At 50.0% G+C, this 19,698-nt stretch overlaps 1 protein-coding gene across 3 annotated transcripts in view; it reads right to left on the bottom strand.

The window, feature by feature from the left end:
* LOC132584245 (acyl-coenzyme A thioesterase THEM4-like) overlaps positions 1-19,698 on the bottom strand; it is a 35,918-nt gene that overhangs the window by 2,143 nt on the left and 14,077 nt on the right. Inside the window, exons 2-6 of one of the 3 annotated variants that reach the window (XM_060256093.1) lie at positions 14,875-15,104; positions 10,428-10,617; positions 4,251-4,419; positions 2,835-2,945; positions 467-591 (exon numbers count right to left, since the gene is read on the bottom strand). In XM_060256093.1, the coding sequence (XP_060112076.1) occupies positions 467-591; positions 2,835-2,945; positions 4,251-4,419; positions 10,428-10,617; positions 14,875-15,003 (724 nt within the window). In that variant the 5' untranslated portion in view covers positions 15,004-15,104. The remainder of the gene's footprint in view (positions 1-466; positions 592-2,834; positions 2,946-4,250; positions 4,420-10,427; positions 10,618-14,874; positions 15,105-19,698) is intronic. The other 2 variants (XM_060256075.1, XM_060256084.1) reach the window with 2 other exon arrangements.

Here is a 19,698-nt window from a genome sequence, read left to right as displayed (position 1 = left end):
ACTAGCTGCAGTTTCCGGGTTCGGCACAAGGGCAGCCCCATGTAGAGGGCATTACAGTAGTCTAGCCTCGAGGCGACCGTTGCATGGATCGCTGTTGCCAGGTCATCGCGCTCCAGGAAGGGAGCCAACTGTCAATTTGTACCATTCTCCATTCTAAATCACTGCCCACCAGCTGTATGTAGCTCTGCTCACCGTACCCGACCCCTCGTCCAATTAACTGTGCTTGGAGCGCACGAAAGCTTCCGTTCTGAGTAAAACTCAGTTGGTCTTAAAGGCACGACTGGACTCCTACTTTGTTCTGCCTTTGAGGAGCTGAGCCATCTTACAGGAAGAAGAAGAGATTGGATTCATGCTGCCATTGACTGGATTCATACCGCCGCGCTCGCGTGTCCTCTGACTGGCGGCACAGCCTCTCCCGGTGATCTTAATACCTGTCGAAGCTCGGGGGGAAAAGTCAAGCGCTTACCCGTGGCTTCTGCGTGAAGCGTCTCCCCATCGCTGCTCCGCATCTGGCCGGAGACGAACACTTTCTTCCCCTCTACCTTGTCGAGTCTACTCTCCGCCAGGACGACCGAGCCCAGAGGGACGGGGCTGCAAGAGGAAAGCGGCCCCTCGTCAGTAAAGTTTGGCTTCCTGCCCTGGCCAGCACAGGAGTGCACAAGAAGCGCAAGCAGCGGAGGAACGTAAGAGAAGCCCTGTTGGATCAGGCCAGTGGCCCCTCCAGTCCAACACTCTGTATCAAATAAGAACATAAGAGAAGCCATGTTGGATCAGGCCAACGGCCCATCCAGTCCAACACTCTGTGTCACATAAGAACTTAAAAGAAGCCCTGTTGGATCAGGCCAATGGCCCCTCCAGTCCAACACTCTGTGTCACATAAGAACTTAAGAGAAGCCATGTTGGATCAGGCCAGTGGCCCATCCAGTCCAACACTCTGTGTCACATAAGAACATAAGAGAAGCCATGTTGGATCAGGCCAATGGCCCATCCAGTCCAACACTCTGTGTCACACAGTGGCCAAAAATTTATATACACACACACACACTGTGGCTAATAGCCACTGATGGACCTCTGCTCCATATTTTTATCTAACCCCCTCTTGAAGCTGGCTATGCCTGTAGCCGCCACCACCTCCTGTGTCAGTGAATTCCACGTGTTAATCACCCTTTGGGTGAAGAAGTACTTCCTTTTATCCGTTCTAACCCGACTGCTCGGCAATTTCATCGAATGCCCACGAGTTCTTGTATTGGGAGAAAGGGAGAAAAGGACTTCTTTCTCCACCTTCTCCATCCCATGCATAATCTTGTCAACCTCTCTCATGTCACCCCGCGGTCGACGTTTCTCCAAGCTAAAGAGCCCCAAGCGTTTTAACCTTTCTTCATAGGGAAAGTGTTCCAAAACTTGAATCATTCTAGTTGCCCTTTTCTGCACTTTTTCCAGTGCTATAATATCCTTTTTGAGGTGCGGTGACCAGAATTGCACACAGTATTCCAAATGAGATAACAAAAGGGAGACTTGGCAACCATCATGATTTGGGCCTCCATGGAAACGGAGGCATCCAAGGTCACTCCCAAGCTCAATTCTTGTATAAGCAGAGCATAAAGCAAGGGTGTTAAAGTCATTTGTTATGAAGGCCGGTTCTGACATAAATTAGACCTTGTCGGGCTGGACCATCTCAGACCAGGCCATTTGTGTACCTATTTAAGATTAGGTAGCAGAGATACAAACTTTATAAAGAACACAGACAAACACAAATATTTAACAGCACTGTAAAATGGTTTTAAAATGTTTCAATAGTGCTTATTGTTTGAAGTCTGATCGTTTAATTTGTATTTGTCTGAAATTTGAAACAGATTGCTAGCCGCCCTGAGTCCACTTGTGGGCAGGGTATAAATCAAAGGTAATAAAATAAATAAATAAATAAATAAAAATAATATTTTTTAAAAACTTAAAAACATGCTTAAAACTGGGCAAAGGAAGCTCTGGCTCTTTCCTTCCTTCCCCAGGGAATAGGGGAGAGGAGCCTCAGCCAATAGAAGGAAGAGAGGCTTGGCTCCATAGCTCTGCTGTGCGACTGAGAGAGCCTGGCAAAGCAAGCTATTCCTCCCCCGCCTTCCTCCCCAAGGGAGGAGCCTCAGCCAATGGAGGAAATAGAAGAAGATGAAGAAGAAGATATTGGATTTATATCCCGCCCTCCACTCCGAAGAGTCTCAGAGCAGCTCACAATCTCCTTTACTTTCCTCCCCCACAACAGACACCCTGTGAGGTAGATGAAGATATTGGATTTATATCCTGCCCTCCACTCCGAAGAGTCTCAGAGGGGCTCACAATCTCCTTTCCCTTCCTCCCCCACAACAGACACTCTGTGAGGTAAATGAAGATATTGGATTTATATCCCGCCCTCCACTCCAAAGGGTTTCAGAGTGGCTCACAATCTCCTTTCCCTTCCTCCCCAACAAGACACCCTGTGAGGTGGATGGAGGGAGAGAGGGCTCTCACCGCAGCTGCCCTTTCAAGGACAACCTCTGCTAGAGCTATGGCTAACCCAAGGCCATCCCAGCAGCTGCAAGTGGAGGAATGGGGAATCAAACCCGGTTCTCCCAGATAAGAGTCCGCGCACTTAACCACTACACCAAACTGGCTCTCTCGCTCCTGTGCAGCTGAGCAAGCAAGCTGTGATGCCGAAGGAAGCAAGAGAGAGGGAGAAAGAAGCAGAGAACAGCCAGTTGCTCGGGGGCCTGATAAGAGCCCTCTGGGGGCCTGATTTGGCGGCATGTTTGACAACGCTGGCATAAAAACATTCACCCCCCCCCCCGCAAAAAAAATGCACTCACTTCTTGAAGTTGATGCTCAGGTTTGCAGTCATCACTCGGCCCATGAGGGAAATAGCGCAGCCCCCGAGGGTGCTGTCCAGGATGGACGCGATGGAGCCCCCGTGGGTGAACCTGGAGAGCAAAAAAGGAAAGATGATGAAGGGGAAACGCCTCCCCTCCGTACTGAGACTCAAGGAAGCATCAATGAGGGATTGCCAGTCAGTCACCTATCCAGATACTGGCCAGACGCCACTTGCTGGCTTCAGACACGTGTGACTTCTACCCATAATTTGGGCATGCACTTACCAAGGCTGGAGGAACGGAAGTGGAGGTTCTTTTGGAGGACTCCGTTCAAGGGCCGGGCGCCGCTGACCGCAAAGATCGAGGGGTCTTAGTGGACCCCTACGCTGAACATGAGCCAATGGTGTGACACCCTGTGAGATGGGTGGGGCTGAGAGGGCTCTCACAGCAGCTGCCCTTTCAAGGACAACCTCTGCCAGGGCTATGGCCATCCCAGCAGCTGCAAGTGGAGGAGTGGGGAATCCAACCCGGTTCTCCCAGATAAGAGTCCGCACACTTAACCACGACACCAAACTGGCTCTCTTTGTGTTTGTCTGCATCCTTTATAAAGTTTACGCCTCCATTACTTGGCATCACATTTTATGGCACACACAGCACGGACGGACAAGGTCTCCCGTTTGTCAGATCCGGCCCTCATAGCAATTCAGTTTGACGCCCCTCATTTATGGTAGGGCCTTCGATACGGAATAAGGTCCAGTTCTGGTCATCGTAGTATAAAAAAAAAAAATGTCACAGAGCTGGAAAAAGTACAGACGGACAAAAGGAAATACTACTTTACAAAAAGAGTTATTAATATGTGGGATTTGCTGCCAGAGGATATAGTGATGGTCACAAGCAGAGACGGCTTTAAAAAGGGATTAGATTAACTCCCTTATGTTCTTAACACTAACCATCACACCGTATAATTATCACTTTTCGCTGCCTCCACAGAAAGCATAAGGCAAGGACTACCAATGGCTACTAGGCACGGTGCCTGAGGGGAACCTCCACATTCAGAGGCACTAAAACTCTGGTTCTTAGAGCCAGGAGGTAACGGTAAGGGAAGGGGAAGAAGATCTTCTGATGTTCTTCTCAGGGGAACGCCTCGGCCTCTCTGCCCTGGTGTTGGACCTCTAGAGCAGTGATCCCCTACCTGTTTGCCCCCAGGGCCCAACCCCAGGGCTGGCCCGCCAACCGCGGCCCTAGGGCCGGCCGGATAGGGGTACCCAATTCGGCTCCCCCGTGGTGCTTCCTCCCCCCATTTTCCTCCCCTGTTTTCTCCTTCCCCCCCACAGCCTCTCTGCCTCTTAAATGTGCAACTTGACTCCTACTTTGTTCTACTGTTTCAGACCAACACAGATTTTTACGAAGCCTTACCCTGGAGGCCCTTCCAGGAAGGGGCCCGGCTGGAACACGCAGACTATCCTTTTCTCCGTTGGATTCATGAACATCACGTACTCGAACCCCTGGCCTTCCTCGTCGAAGCTCCGGAGGAACATCCTCCTTTCTTTGTCCATAATCTTCACGTGTTCTCGCCTCATCTTTTCTGCGGAGGCAGTGAAAAGGGATAATAATAATGGTGCGATGGTTAAGAACATAAGAGAGGCCATGTTGTATCAGGCCAGTGTACAAGATAATGCATGGGATGGAGAAGGTAGAGAAAGAAGTCCTTTTCTCCCTTTCTCACAATACAAGAACTCGTGGGCATTCGATGAAATTGCTGAGCAGTTGGGTTGGAACCCAAGATGGCGGCGACGGCAAGAGCTTGGGTGCTAGAGCTCCCTTAAACATCCCCAGAAACAACTAAAAACAACTGGTTTGCACGTTAAAACATCAAGTGCAACCAACAAGGTATCCCACCTGGAGCAGGAGAGACTGGTGTGAGTGCCGAGGGTCCCGCGGAGCTGCCGGAGCTGCTGTCGGCTTGCGGGGCGAGGCGAGGCCTGGGAGCGAGTGCGGAGGAAGCTGAGACGCCGGGCTGGGCTGCGCTAGCCGCGCCGCCAGCCGGGTGAAGCCGGCCAGCGAGAGGAGTGGCCGACGGGCGGAGAGAGTGGAGTGGAGTGGAGAACGGAGCAGAGCAGCTGGGACGCCCACGCCCAACATAGCTAGCGGCGTGTGGTGGACGAGCGGAGAGATCGAGCGGAGAGGCCGGACGAGGGAGAGTACAGAGGCAGGCGAGCGGCTGGAGACCTTCGCAATCACGCGACGCGAGCGCCGAGTGAGGGCGCGGCCGGGGCGACTGACAGCGGCGATAGGGGCTGCTACCAACGGAGGGAAGTCTGAGGTGGCGGCCCCGAGGCCACTAGTCATTTCAGTGGATTGTGGGTCCCTGACTGGACTGGTCAATTTCCATAAGAAGACCTGTGGAGCCCTGAAGCGCGACTGGGAAGCACGGGGGGGTTTACCCCCCTGGGCCTGCCGGATTGTGCCAGGGGTATTGGCCGAGAACTCATGGACCCGATCACATATTACATTCCACCCCGACTGCTGTCCTAGTGTAGCACACGCTATGCTATAAACTCGATGCCTGCACTCATCCTCGCACTTTATCCACCCAGCACCTTAGCACTTACTCAAGCACTTTACCTATTTTACCTGCTCAGCACTTACCCAGCACTTAATACAGACCACTAATTGGAAACTTTACTATTATTAATATTAATTAATTAACTGGATCTTTAGCCGATTGATTAGTAATTTGAAATTATTTATATATTTATTTTGGACTGTATATTTTGTTAAATTTTTAGCTCATTAACTGGGAAGATTGTTAGGGTATTATTTTGTTAGTGATGCTAGAATTGAAGTTATTAGGTTTTTAACTAATCAATTGAGGGAGTATTGTGGGAGGGCTTTCTATATTAATTAATTAAACTAGGGAATAGGTAGTGGGTCTGTAATTGGGAGACCAGAGTGGCTGGTGGGGTGCGAATCAACTGTAGGTTGGGAGAACCTGGTGGGGGGGGGTGAAGCTGTCCAGTACTAGTATACCACTATAACTAGTATAACCAGATACCAGCCTTGATAGTGGTCTTATTGCAGCTGCTGCCAACGAGGAATGGCCGGCTCAGGGATTCCAGTGCTCCTGGGGAGGGGGAGGTATGGCGGTGGGAGCAGATATTATAAGAGAGGAAGACAGAGACAAGTCGGTGCTCGGCCCCCCTCCAATCTGCGGCCCATCCCAAGGGTGACAGGTAGTAGGGCCAGGAGTAACCCGCCTCCGTCATTGGTGTTATGCAACGCCAGGTCCATTAACAATAAGACCTCAATTCTCCGAGAGTTTATGCTCGAGCAGAATATGGACCTGGCTTGCGTGACTGAGACCTGGATCCGGGAGGGTGATACAGTAGCCCTCTTGCAAACAGCTCCCCCAGGTTACTCAGTTTTCCACCAATCGCGGACTAGTGGGCGGGGGGGAGGAGTGGCAATATTTGCACGGGAGGCTTACTCCTTCAGGGCGCTCCCGGCCCCAAAGATTGAGGGCATTGAATGTGCCGGTCTGGCGTGGGGGGATGAAGAGGGGTTGGCGATTTGGCTGGTGTACCGTATGCCTAACGCACCGGCCAACGCCTTACCGTCCCTGCTCGAGGCGGCGACAGGCTGGGCGCTGGAGCACCCAAGGCTGATAATCCTGGGTGACTTCAACGTCCATGCTGATGACCCGTCCTCCAGTCAGGCGACGGACCTAGTGTCTTCCATGGCGACACTGGGACTCTCTCAATTTGTTGTAACCCCCACTCACCAGGCCGGACACATGTTAGACCTGATCTTCGCGGCCGGGATTGTAGTGAGCGACATAACCGCAGAGGTAGTGCCATGGTCGGATCACTTCGCTCTCAAGGCCCGCGTAAATATGCCCCCCCAAACCTGTTTAGGCGAGGAGCCGATTATGGCTCGCCCGCGGAGCCAAATGGACCCGGAACGGTTCCAGATGGCTCTACGGGACCCCTGGCCCTCTGGCGATTCCCTCGATGGCCTGATTGAGACCTGGAATAGCCGGCTCTCTAGGGCCATCGAGGAAATCGCACCTCGGCGCCCTCTGCGACCTCGGACTAAGCTGGCTCCGTGGTATACCCCGGAATTACGCCAGCTGAAACAAGGCCTTAGACGGCTAGAGAGGCAATGGCGACGTACTCGTGACGAGGCGATTAGAACATCTTACAGGAAGTTTATGAAGTCCTATGAGATGGCAATCAAGGCCGCAAAGAAAACATACTTTGCGGCTAAGATTGCATCCGCAAATTCGCGCCCAGCCCAATTATTTAGAATAATTCGGAATCTGACTACATTGCCTCAAGGCAATTCAAAAGCTAAGGAATTGGAGATTGGCTGTGAGGCTTTTGCAAAATTCTTTGCGGATAAGGTCCAATCGCTCCGCCAGGACTGCCCCGCCAATTTTGAGGCAGTAAGTGGACTCGAAACCCAATGCGTGTCTCCTGAGTTAACTCTGGATTGCTTCGACCCGCTCAGCTTGGAGGAAGTCGACAGAATTCTTGGCACTGCACGATCCACAACTTGTGATCTGGACCCATGCCCCTCCTGGCTAATTAAGGCCTGCCAGGAGGAATTAAGATATCCTATACGGGATATTATAAATCGATCCCTTTCAGAAGGCGTTTTTCCAACACCCCTGAAAGAGGCATTGGTCCGCCCTCTCCTGAAAAAACCGTCATCAGACCCGGCCGAATTGGCACACTACCGGCCGGTCTCAAACTTGCCCTTTTTGGGCAAAATTATCGAGAGGGCTGTGGCGGTGCAGTTACAGGAATTTCTGGAGGACGCTTCCGTCCTAGACCCATGCCAGTCCGGCTTCCGCCCAGGCCATGGGACGGAAACAGTCCTGGTCGCCCTCATGGATGACCTCCGACGACAACTGGATCGAGGCGGCTCGGCGGTATTGCTGTTGCTAGACCTATCGGCTGCGTTCGATATGGTCGACCATCAGCTGCTGACCCGCCGCCTCGCCGACGCAGGAATTCGGGGGCTAGCCTTACAGTGGCTCTCCTCCTTTCTTGATGGTCGGGGACAAAGGGTGGCAATTGGGGGGGAGCTGTCTCAGAGATACCCACTTCATTGTGGTGTGCCTCAGGGGGCAGTTCTCTCCCCGATGTTGTTTAACATCTTTATGCGCCCCCTTGCCCAGATTGCACGGAGGTATGGGCTGGGTTGTCATCAATACGCAGATGACACCCAGCTCTATCTATTGATGGACGGCCGGGCTGGCGATGTCCCTACAAATTTGGACCGGGCACTACAAGCCGTGGCTGACTGGCTCAGGCTGAGCGGGCTGAAGTTGAATCCGGCGAAGACTGAGGTCCTTTGCGTGGGCCGCGGCGGACCGGGAGGGGAGATCACTTTACCGGCCTTTGACGGTGCGCCACTGGTACCAGTGCGCAAAGTCAAGAGCCTGGGAGTGCTACTGGAATCCTCTTTATCAATGGAGGCCCAGGTAGCCGCCACTGCTAGATCCGCCTTCTTTCACCTTAAGAGGGCGAGGCAGTTGGCTCCCTTCTTGGAGCGCACCGACCTAGCAACTGTGATCCACGCAACGGTCACTTCGAGATTGGACTACTGCAATGCCCTCTACATGGGGCTGCCCCTATACCGAACACGGAGACTTCAGGTAGTCCAGAACGCGGCGGCCAGGCTACTGGAGGGACTACCACGGTGGGAACCTGCGCGGCCTGGGCTGCGGGATCTGCATTGGCTGCCGGTTGTCTACCGTGTTCGCTATAAGGTGCTGGTCATCACCTTTAAAGCCCTATATGGCCGAGGACCTGCCTACCTAAAGGACCGCCTCTCCCCATATGTGCCCCAGAGAGCGCTGAGATCCGGTTCTCAGAACTTACTAACAATCCCTGGGCCAAGAGAAGCTAGGTTGAAGGCTACCAGGGAGCAGGCCTTCTCGGTGATAGCCCCTCGTTGGTGGAACGACCTTCCTGAGATGGTGCGAGCCCTGCGGGACCTGAACCAGTTCCGCAGGGCTTGCAAAACATTTCTTTTCCAGCTGGCTTTTGAGATAGAACTTGATTAATCCAACGAATGGACATCTAGCCATCTTGCGTACATTATGATACAGTATTTTAGCACCATTTTATATATTTTAACTATTTTAAATAATTTATTTGTGACTGATATATTTAAAACTGTTTATGTTGTTTTATGTGAATCATGGGATCCCCATGTCTGTTAGCCGCCCTGAGCCCGCCTGGCGGGGAGGGCGGGATATAAAAATAAAATATTATTATTATTATTATTATAAAAGGAAGTCCTTCTTCACCCAAAGGGTGATTAACATGTGGAATTCACTGCCACAGGAGGTGGTGGCGGCTACAAGCATAGCCACCTTCAAGAGGGGTTTAGATAAAAATATGGAGCAGAGGTCCATCAGTGGCTATTAGCCACAGTGTGTGTCTGTGTGTCTGTGTGTATGTGTGTGTATGTATGTATGTATGTATGTATGTATGTATATATATATATATATATATATATATATATATATATATATATATATATACATACATATATATAATTTTTTTTGGCCACTGTGTGATACAGAGTGTTGGACTGGATGGGCCATTGGCCTGATCTAACATGGCTTCTCTTATGTTCTTAAATAGATGGTGCGACCTCATTTGGAGTGCTGTGTACAATTCTGGTCACCGCACCTCAAAAAGAGATATTATAGTTTGCGGATGACACTAAATTGTTCAGGGTGGTGACACTAAATTGTTCAGGGTGGTGACACTAAATTGTTCAGGGTGGTGAGAACCAGAGAGGATTGTGAGGCACTCCAAAGGGATCTGTTGAGGCTGGGTGAGTGGGCGTCAACGTGGCAGATGAGGTTCAATGTGGCCAAGTGCAAAGTAATGCACATTGGGGCCAAGAATCCCAGCTGCAAATACAAGTTGCCGGGGTGTGAACTGGCAGAGACTGACCAAGAGAGAGATCTTGGGGTCGTGGTAGATAACTCACTGAAAACGTCAAGACAATGTGCGTTTGCAATAAAAAAGGCCAACGCCATGCTGAGAATTATTCGGAAGGGAATTGAAAACAAATCAGCCAGTATCATAATGCCCCTGTATAAATCGATGGTGCGGTCTCATTTGGAATATTGTGTGCAATTCTGGTCACCGCACCTCAAAAAGAGATATTATAGCATTGGGAAAAGTGCTGAAAAGGGCAACTAGAATGGTTAAAGGGCTGGAACACTTTCCCTATGAAGAAAGGTTAAAACGCTTGGGGCTCTTTAGCTTGGAGAAACGTCGACTGCGGGGTGACATGATAGAGGTTTACAGGATTATGCATGGGATGGAGAAAGTAGAGAAAGAAGTACTTTTCTCCCTTTCTCACGATACAAGAACTCGTGGGCATTCGATGAAATTGCTGAGCAGTCGGGCTAGAACGGATCAAAGGAAGTCCTTCTTCACCCAAAGGGTGATTAACATGTGGAATTCACTGCCACAGGAGGTGGTGACAGCTGCCAGCACAAACAGCTTCAAGAGGGGATTGGATAAACATCTGGAGCAGATGTGGCTATTAGTCTGTTCTTGCCTGGCATATGATCCAAAAGGTCTTGGTACGAGGGCATATGATCCAGGACGTCCCGGTATGAGGGCAATCTTTTCCACTTCCCATCTTTGGACATCTCAGTGTATTTGTTGAACTGTGCCATCATCTCCTGGCTCCAGCTAGAGTTGGGGAGGGCATAGTCCTTGGCTTGCTCAGACAGACGGATGTGAATCTGAAAATAAAAATTGGGGAGGGGGGGGTTGGAGGGGAGAACATACATGTCAGCACGAAGAAGAGGCAGACATGAAGGGGAAAGTGTACCGAGGCTCAGTTTGTATGAACACGTGGTGCTGCCTTATACTGAATCAGACCATGAGTCTATCAAAATATTGTCTATTGAGATTGGCACCAGCTCTCCAGGGCCTCAGGTGGGGATCTTTGAACTGGAGATGCCAAGGATTGAACCCGGGACCTTCTGAATTCCTCTCCATGGCTCTCCAGGATCTCAGGCTGAGGTCTTTCCCATCACCTCCTGCCTGGCCCTTTTAACTGGAGATGCCGGGGATTGAACCTGGGACCTTCTGCATGCCAAGCAGATGCTCTGCCACTGAGCTATGGCCCATCTCCATGGCTCTCTAGGGTCTCAGGCTGAGGTCTTTCCCATCACCTCCTGCCTGGCCCTTTTAACTGGAGATGCCGGGGATTGAACCTGGGACCTTCTACATGCCAAGCAGAGGCTCTGCCACTGAGCTATGGCCCCTCTCCATGGCTCTCCAGGGTCTTTGCTGTCACCTCCTGTCTGGTCCTTTTAGCTGGATGCCGGGAATTGAACCTGGGAACTTCTGCATGCCAAGAACATGCTTTACCACTAAGAGCACAGAGAGCCAGTTTGTTGCAGTGATTAAGAGTAGGGGACTCTAATCTGGAGAAACGAGCGTGATTCCCAACCGCTTCGCATGCAACAGCTGGGGGACCTTGGGTCAATCTCAGTTCTCTCAGAGCTGTACTCTCAGGTGCCATTTCTGTCAGAGCTCTCTCAGCCCCACCTACCTCACAGGCTGTCTGGTAAGGGGAGAGCAAGGGAAAAGAGACTGTAAGCTGCTCTGAGACTCTGAGTGAAGGGCGGGGACGATTCCAATCTCTGCTTCATCTTTCAAGCCACAATACAAGAACTCGTGGGCATTCGATGAAATTGCTGAACAGTCAGGTTAAAACGGATAGAAGGAAGTACTTCTTCACCCAAAGGGTGATTAACATGTGGAATTCACTGCCATAGGAGGTGGTGGCGGCTACAAGCATAGACAGCTTCAAGAGGGAACTGGATAAAAATATGGAGCAGAGGTCCATCAGTGGCTCTTAGCTACAGTGTGTGTGTGTGTGTGTATATATATATACACACACACACATATATATATACACAAAATTATTTATATATATATATATATATATATATATATATATATATATATATATATATATATATATATATATATATATGTATATATATATATTTGGCCACTGTGAGACACAGAGTGTTGGACTGGATGGGCCATTGGCCTGATCCAACATGGCTTCTCTTATGTGACACAGAGTGTTGGACTGGATGGGCCACTGGCCTGATCCAACATGGCTTCTCTTATGTTCTTATGAGTGTGCTAATTATGGTCACGTACTACTGTCTGGCTCCAGATTTTCCTCATTAAGAACCCATCCTATAACCTCTGCAAAACCTTGCTTCATTCTCTATAAATCTCTCTGTCCCCACCCCCACCTTTTATAATGTGGAGCAGAGGTCCATCGGTGGCTATTAGCCACGGCGTATTGTTGGAACTCTCTGCCTGGGGCGGTGATGCTCTGTATTCTTACACACGCCGGGGAAACGCTGATCGCCACTTTGGCGTCAGGGGGCAATTTTCCTTCCCAGCCAATTTGGCCAGGGATTCTGGAGAGTTTTTATCATCTTCTGGGCATGGAGCAGGGGAAACTGGGGACGTAGGGGAAGGTATTTGTGAATTCCCTGCACTGTTCAGGAAGCTGGACTAGATGACCCTGGAGGTCGCCTTCCAACTCTATGATACTATGACTCAGCATGATTCCAGAAGGGACTAGTGCTGGAGGCTGCACCGAACGACTGGAAAAGTATGAAAGAGGAAATAGCAGCAAGTCGGGATTCCCTAGACACCAGGAGGTGCTGTGGAGCCATGTAGAGGAATGGACTCTGCAGTTGGAAGCCCCCAGTGATTAAGAAGAAGATGATACTGGATTTATATCCCACCCTCCACTCCGAAGCTCAGAGTCTCTTGAGCAGCTCACAAACTCCTTTCTCTTCCTCCCCCACCTAGCTGTGAGGTGGGTGGGGCTGAGAAGAACTGCAGATTTATACCCTGCCCTTCTCTCTGATTCAGAGACTCAGAGCGGCTTACAATCTCCCTTTATCATCTCCCCCCGCAACAGAGTGTTCTCCCAGAATGTGTTCTCCCAGAAGCTCCCCTTTCAAGGACAACCCTGCGAGAGATATGGCGGCCCCAAGGCCACATCAGCAGGTGCACGATGCCAGTTTGGTGAAGTGCGCAGACTCTGATCCGGGAGAACCGGGTTCAATTCCCCACGCCTCCACTTGCACCTGCAGGAATGGCCTCGGGTCAGCTGTAGCTCTGGCAGAGGTTGTCCTTGAAAGGGCAGCTTCTGTCAGAGCCCATTCCAGCCCCACCCACCTCACAGGGTGTCTCTTGTGGGGGAGGAAGGTAAAGGAGATTGTGAGCCGCTCTGAGATTCTTTGGAGTGGAGGGCGGGATATAAATCCAATATTGTCATTTACCTCATAGAGTGTCTGTTGTGGGGGAGGAAGGTGAAGGAGATTGTGAGTCTCTCTGAGACTCTTTGAAGTGGAGGGCGGGATATGAATCCAATATCTTCATCTACCTCACAGGGTGTCTGTTGTGGGGGAGGAAGGTGAAGGAGATTGTGAGTCTCTCTGAGACTCTTTGAAGTGGAGGGCGGGATATGAATCCAATATCTTCATCTACCTCACAGGGTGTCTGTTGTGTGGGAAGGAGATAAAGGAGATTGTGAGCCGCTCTGAGGCTCTGATTCACAGAGAAGGGGGGGGTATAAATCTGCAATTCTTCCTCTTCTTCTTCATGTGGAGGAGCGGGGAATCAAACCCAAGTTCTCCCAGATAAGAATCCGTGCACTTAACTGCTACACCAAACTGGCTCTCATTCTGTGGATCCTTTCTTTTCTGTAATTTAACTACGAGTGTGTTGCCAAGGGCCCTTGCCTCACTGATATTGTCAGACCACCCAAATCCATTCAAGGACCCTGACCTCCTGCAAAACACAGAAGAAGAAGAAGATATTGGATTTATATCCCGCCCTCCACTTCGAAGAGTCTCAGAGAGACTCACAATCTCCTTTACCTTCCTCCCCCACAACAGACACCCTGTGAGGTAAATGAAGATATTGGATTTATATCCCGCCCTCCACTCCGAAGAGTCTCAGAGTGGCTCACAATCTCCTTTCCCTTCCTCCCCCACAACAGACACTCTGTGAGGTAAATGAAGATATTGGATTTATATCCCGCCCTCCACTCCGAAGAGTCTCAGAGCGACTCACAATCTCCTTTCCCTTCCTCCCCCACCACAGACACCCTGTAAGGTAGATGAAGATATTGGATTTATATCCCGCCCTCCACTCCGAAGAGAGTGGCTTACAATCTCCTTTCCCTTCCCCCCACTCAACAGACACTCTGTGAGGTAGATGAAGATATTGGATATATATCCCGCCCTCCACTCTGAAGAGACTCAGAGCGGCTTCAATCACCTTTCCCTTCCTCCCCCACAACAGACACCCTGTGAGGTAAATGAAGATATTGGATTTATATCCCGCCCTCCACTCTGAAGAGTCTCAGAGCAGCTCACAATCTCCTTTCCCTTCCTCCCCCACAACAGACACCCTGTGAGGTAAATGAAGATATTGGATTTATATCCTGCCTTCCACTACTAAGAGTCTCAGAGCGGCTCACAATCTCCTCTCCCTTCCTCCCCCACAATAGAAACCCTGTGAGGTAAATGAAGACATTGGATTTATATCCCGTCCTCCACTCCGAAGTGTCTTAGAGCGGCTCACAATCTCCTTTACCTTCCTCCCCCACAATAGAAACCCTGTGAGGTAAATGAAGATATTGGATTTATATCCCACCCTCCACTCCGAAGAGTCTCAGAGCGACTCACAATCTCCTTTCCCTTCCTCCCCCACCACAGACAACCTGTGAGGTGGGTGGGGCTGGAGAGGGCTCTCCCAGCAGCTGCCCTTTCAAGGACAACCTCTGCCAGAGCTATGGCTGACCCAAGGCCATTCCAGCAGCTGCAAGTGGAGGAGTGGGGAATCAAACCCGGTTCTCCCAGATAAGAGTCCGCGCACTTAACCACTACACCAAACTGGCTCTCCGCTTGTTCACTGCTCTTGGAAACGCCCATCCTTTTACTCACGGTGGCGTTGCAGGCTGGCATAAGGGCGGAACCCAGCAAGGCCCTCTGTGCTCGAGGACCGCATCTGGGGGCTGCCCGGCAAGCCCACCCGGCCCCCAATCGACCGCAGCTCCTGAGCACGAGATGCATCGTGAAGACTTGAGAGTGGCGGCCTCCGGGGGAGGGACTTCAACTGCTTTTCTGGCTAGTCACGATGAGACCTGTGGGAGGGCTGCTGTAGGGAGACATTTCTGCAATAAAGAAGGGAGAGAACAGTCTGGTCAGGTTTTGGCGAAGGAACAGCAGTTTGGCAAGCAGCTCTTCCTTGGGATGATGGGAACCTCTGAGCTAATCTTGGCCAGCGATCCACGGTGCGCTTGCTCGGGCAGGCCTCGACAGGGCTTCTTGGGAGCTAGGAGCCAGCTGGAAACGGAGTCGCCAACTCCCAGGCGGGGTCTGCGGAGCTTCTGAAATTACAACCAATCTCCAGACTACAGATATCAGTCAAAGAGCGGCCCTCACTGGCAGTGCTGTGTGCAATTCTGGTCGCCGCACTCCAAAAAAAGGATATTCTAGCATTGGGAAAAATCCAGAAAAGGGCAACTAGAAGGATCAAAGTGTTGGAATGCTTTCTCTAGGAAGAAAGTTTAAAACGCTTGGGGCTCTTTAGCTTGGAGAAACGTCGACTGCGGGGTGACACGATAGAGGTTTACAAGATTATGCCTGGGATGGAGAAAGTGGAGAAAGGAGGACTTTTCTCCCTTTCTCACAATACGTGAACTCGTGGGCATTCCATGAAATTCACAGAATCACAGAGTTGGAAAGGCCCTCCTGGGTCATCTAGTCCAACCCCCTGAACAATGCAGGAAACTCACAAACGCCTCCCCCTAAATTCACAGGAGAGGAAGGGAAAGGAGATTGTGAACCGCTCTGAGACTTTTAGTGGAAGGCCGGATATAAATCCAATATCTTCACTTACCTCACAGGGCGTCTGTTGTGGGGGAGGAAGGGAAAGGAGATTGTGAGCCGCTCTGAGAATCTTCGGAGTGGAGGGCGGGATATAAATCCAATATCTTCACTTACCTCACAGGGTGTCTGTTGTGGGGGAGGAAGGGAAAGGAGATTGTGAGCCGCTCTGAGACTCTTCGGAGTGGAGGGCGGGATATAAATCCAATATCTTCACTTACCTCACAGGGTGTCTGTTGTGGGGGAGGAAGGAAAAGGAGATTGTGAGCCGCTCTGAGACTCTTCGGAGTGGAGGGCGGGATATAAATCCAATATCTTCTTCATCTTCATCGCTGTCATATGGCCATCTAGCCTCTGTTTAAAAACCTCCAAGGAAGAAGAGCCCACCACCTCCCGAGGAAGCCTGTTTCACTGAGGAATCGCTCTAATGGTAAGGACGTTCTTCCTAATATTGATCCGGAAACTGTTTTGATTTAATTTCAACCCATTGGTTCTGGTCCTACTTTCTGGGGCCACAGAAAACAATTCCACACCATCCTCTAGATGACAGCCCTTCAAGGACTTGAAGATGGTGATCCTATCACCTCTCAGCCGCCTCCTCTCCAGGCTAAACATCCCCAGCTCCTTCAATCTTTCCTCATAGGACTTGGTCTCCAGACCCCTCACCATCTTTGTTGCCCTCCTCTGGACCCGTTCCAGCTTGTCTAGATCCCTCTTAAAATGTGGTGCCCAAAACTCAACACAATAGTCCTGGTGAGGTCTAAGCAGTTGAGTTAGAAAGGATAAAAGGAAGTCCTTCTTCACCCAAAGGGTGATTAACACATGGAATTCACTGCCACAGGAGGTGGTGGCGGCTACAAGCATAGCCAACTTCAAGAGGGGATTGGATAAACATCTGGAGCAGAGGTCCATAAGTGACTATTAGCCACAGTGGTTTTTTGGGACTCTCTGTCTGGAGCAGTGATGCTCTGTATTCCTAGTGCTTGAGGTGGGGGCAACAGTGGGAGGTCTTCTAGTGTCCTGGCCCCACTGGTGGACCTCCTGATAGTACCTGAGGTTTTTTGGCCACTGTGGGACAGAGTGTTGGACATAAGAACATAAAAGAAGCCATGTTTTGATCAGGCCAATGGCCTGGCCAGTCCAGCACTCTGTGTCACACAGTGGCGAAAAGAAGGAGGTTCACAAATGGGGCTAAAGTGGTGCCCCCCCCCACACACCACCAAAAATACAGAGCATCACTGCCCCAGAAAGTTCCGATAATAAGTTGTGGCTAATAGCCACTGATGGACTTCTGCTCCATATTTTTATCCAAACCCCTCTTGAAGCTGGCTATGCTTGTAGCCACCACCACCTCCTGTGGCAGTGAATTCCACATGTTAATCACCCTTTGGGTGAAGAAGTACCTCCTTTTATCCGTTCTAACCCGACTGCTCAGCAATTTCATTGAATGCCCATTAGTTCTTGTATTGCGAGAAAGGGAGAAAAGGACTTTCTTTCTCTGCTTTCTCCACCCCATGCAGAATCTTGTAAACCTCTCTCATGTCACCCCGCAGTCGATGTTTCTCCAAGCTAAAGAGCCCCGAGCGTTTTAACCTTTCTTCACAGGGAAAGTGTTCCAGCCCTTTAATCATTCTGGTTGCCCTTTTCTGGACTTTTTCCAATGCTATAATATCCTTTTTGAGATGCGGTGACCAGAATTGTACACAGTATTCCAAACAAGGCCACGCAATCGATTTATACAGGGGCATTCTGATCCTGGCTGATTTGGTTTCAATTCCCTTCCTAATACTTCTCAGCATGGCGTTAGCCTTTTTTTTTATTGCAATGGCACCCTGTCTTGATCTGATCCAACAGGGCTTCTCTTATGTTCTTATGTGACACAGAGTGTTGGACTGGATGGGCCATTGGCCTGATCCAACATGGCTTCTCTTATGTTCTTAAGAAGAAAATGCTTTGGAAGATGAACTGTGTGACATTATACCAACAGAGGTCCCTCCCTTCCCAAAACCCTTCCCTCCCCAGGCTTCAGCCCTCCAAATCTCCAGGAATCTCCCTACCCAGAGTTAGTGATAATATGCAATAATATGTGATGTTCTGGTGTTTAAAAATTAATTAATTAAGAACATAAGAACATAAGAGAAGTCATGTTGGATCAGGCCAATGGCCCATCCAGTCCAACACTCTGTGTCACATAAGAACATAAGAGAAGCCCTGTTGGATCAGGCCAGTGGCCCATCCAGTCCAACACTCTGTGTCACATAAGAACATAACAGAAGCCGTGTTGGATCAGGCCAATGGCCCATCCAGTCCAACACTCTGTGTCACATAAGAACATAAGAGAAGCCCTGTTGGATCAGGCCAATGGCCCATCCAGTCCAACACTCTGTGTCACATAAGAACATAACAGAAGCCGTGTTGGATCAGGCCAATGGCCCATCCAGTCCAACACTCTGTGTCACATAAGAACATAAGAGAAGCCGTGTTGGATCAGGCCAATGGCCCATCCAGTCCAACACTCTGTGTCACATAAGAACATAAGAGAAGCCGTGTTGGATCAGGCCAATGGCCCATCCAGACCAACACTCTGTGTCACATAAGAACAGAAGAAAAGCCATGTTGGATCAGGCCAATGGCCCATCCAGTCCAACATTCTGTGTCACACATAAGAGAAGCCATGTTGGACGAGGCCAATGGCCCATCCAGTCCAACACTCTGTGTCACACAGTGGCAAAATTTTTATAAACATATATATACACACACACACACACTGTGGCTAATAGCCACTGAAGGACCTCTGCTCCATATTTCTATCTAAACCCCACTTGAAGGTGGCTATGCTTGTGGCCACCACCACCACCTGCTGTGGCAGTGAATTCCACAGGTTAATCACCCTTTGGGTGAAGAAGAACTTCTTTTTATCCGTTTTAACTTGTCTGCTCAGCAATTTAATCGAATGCCTACAAGTTCTTGTATTGTGAGAAAGGGAGAAAAGTACTTCTTTCTCTACTTTCTCCATCCCATGCATAATCTTGTAAACCTCTACCATGTCACCCCACAGTCGACGTTTCTCCAAGCTAAAGAGCCTCAAGCGTTTTAACCTTTCTTCATAGGGAAAGTGTTCCAGCCCTTCAATCATTCTAGTTGCCCTTTTCTGGACTTTCTCCAATGCTATAATTATATTTTTGAAGTGTTGGACTGGATGGGCCACTGGCCTGATCCAACATGGCTTCTCTTCTGTTCTTATGTGACACAGAGTGTTGGACTGGATGGGCCACTGGCCTGATCCAACATGGTTTCTCTTATGTTCTTATGTGACACAGAGTGTTGGATTGGATGGGCCATTGGCCTGATCCAACATGGCTTCTCTTCTGTTCTTATGTCACACAGAGTGTTAGACTGGATGGGCCATTGGCCTGATCCAACAGGGCTTCTCTTATGTTCTTATGTGACACAGAGTGTTGGACTGGATGGGCCACTGGCCTGATCCAACATGGCTTCTCTTCTGTTCTTATGTGACACAGAGTGATAGACTGGATGGGCCATTGGCCTGATCCAACAGGGCTTCTCTTATGTTCTTATGTGACACAGAGTGTTGGACTGGATGGGCCATTGGCCTGATCCAACATGGCTTCTCTTATGTTCTTATGTGACACAGAGTGTTGGACTGGAGGGGCCATTGGCCTGATCCAACAGGGCTTCTCTTCTGTTCGTATGTGACACAGAGTGTTGGACTGGAGAGGCCATTGGCCTGATCCAACTTGGCTTCTCTTATGTGACACAGAGTGTTGGACTGGAGGGGCCACTGGCCTGATCCAACATGGCTTCTCTTCTGTTCTTATGTGACACAGAGTGTTAGACTGGATGGGCCATTGGCCTGAT

This window comes from Heteronotia binoei, chromosome 1 (assembly GCF_032191835.1).
Source record: "Heteronotia binoei isolate CCM8104 ecotype False Entrance Well chromosome 1, APGP_CSIRO_Hbin_v1, whole genome shotgun sequence".
NCBI lineage: Eukaryota > Metazoa > Chordata > Lepidosauria > Squamata > Gekkonidae > Heteronotia > Heteronotia binoei.
Note: the sequence above shows the minus strand (reverse complement) of the source record. Positions and strands in the feature narration are given on the sequence as shown.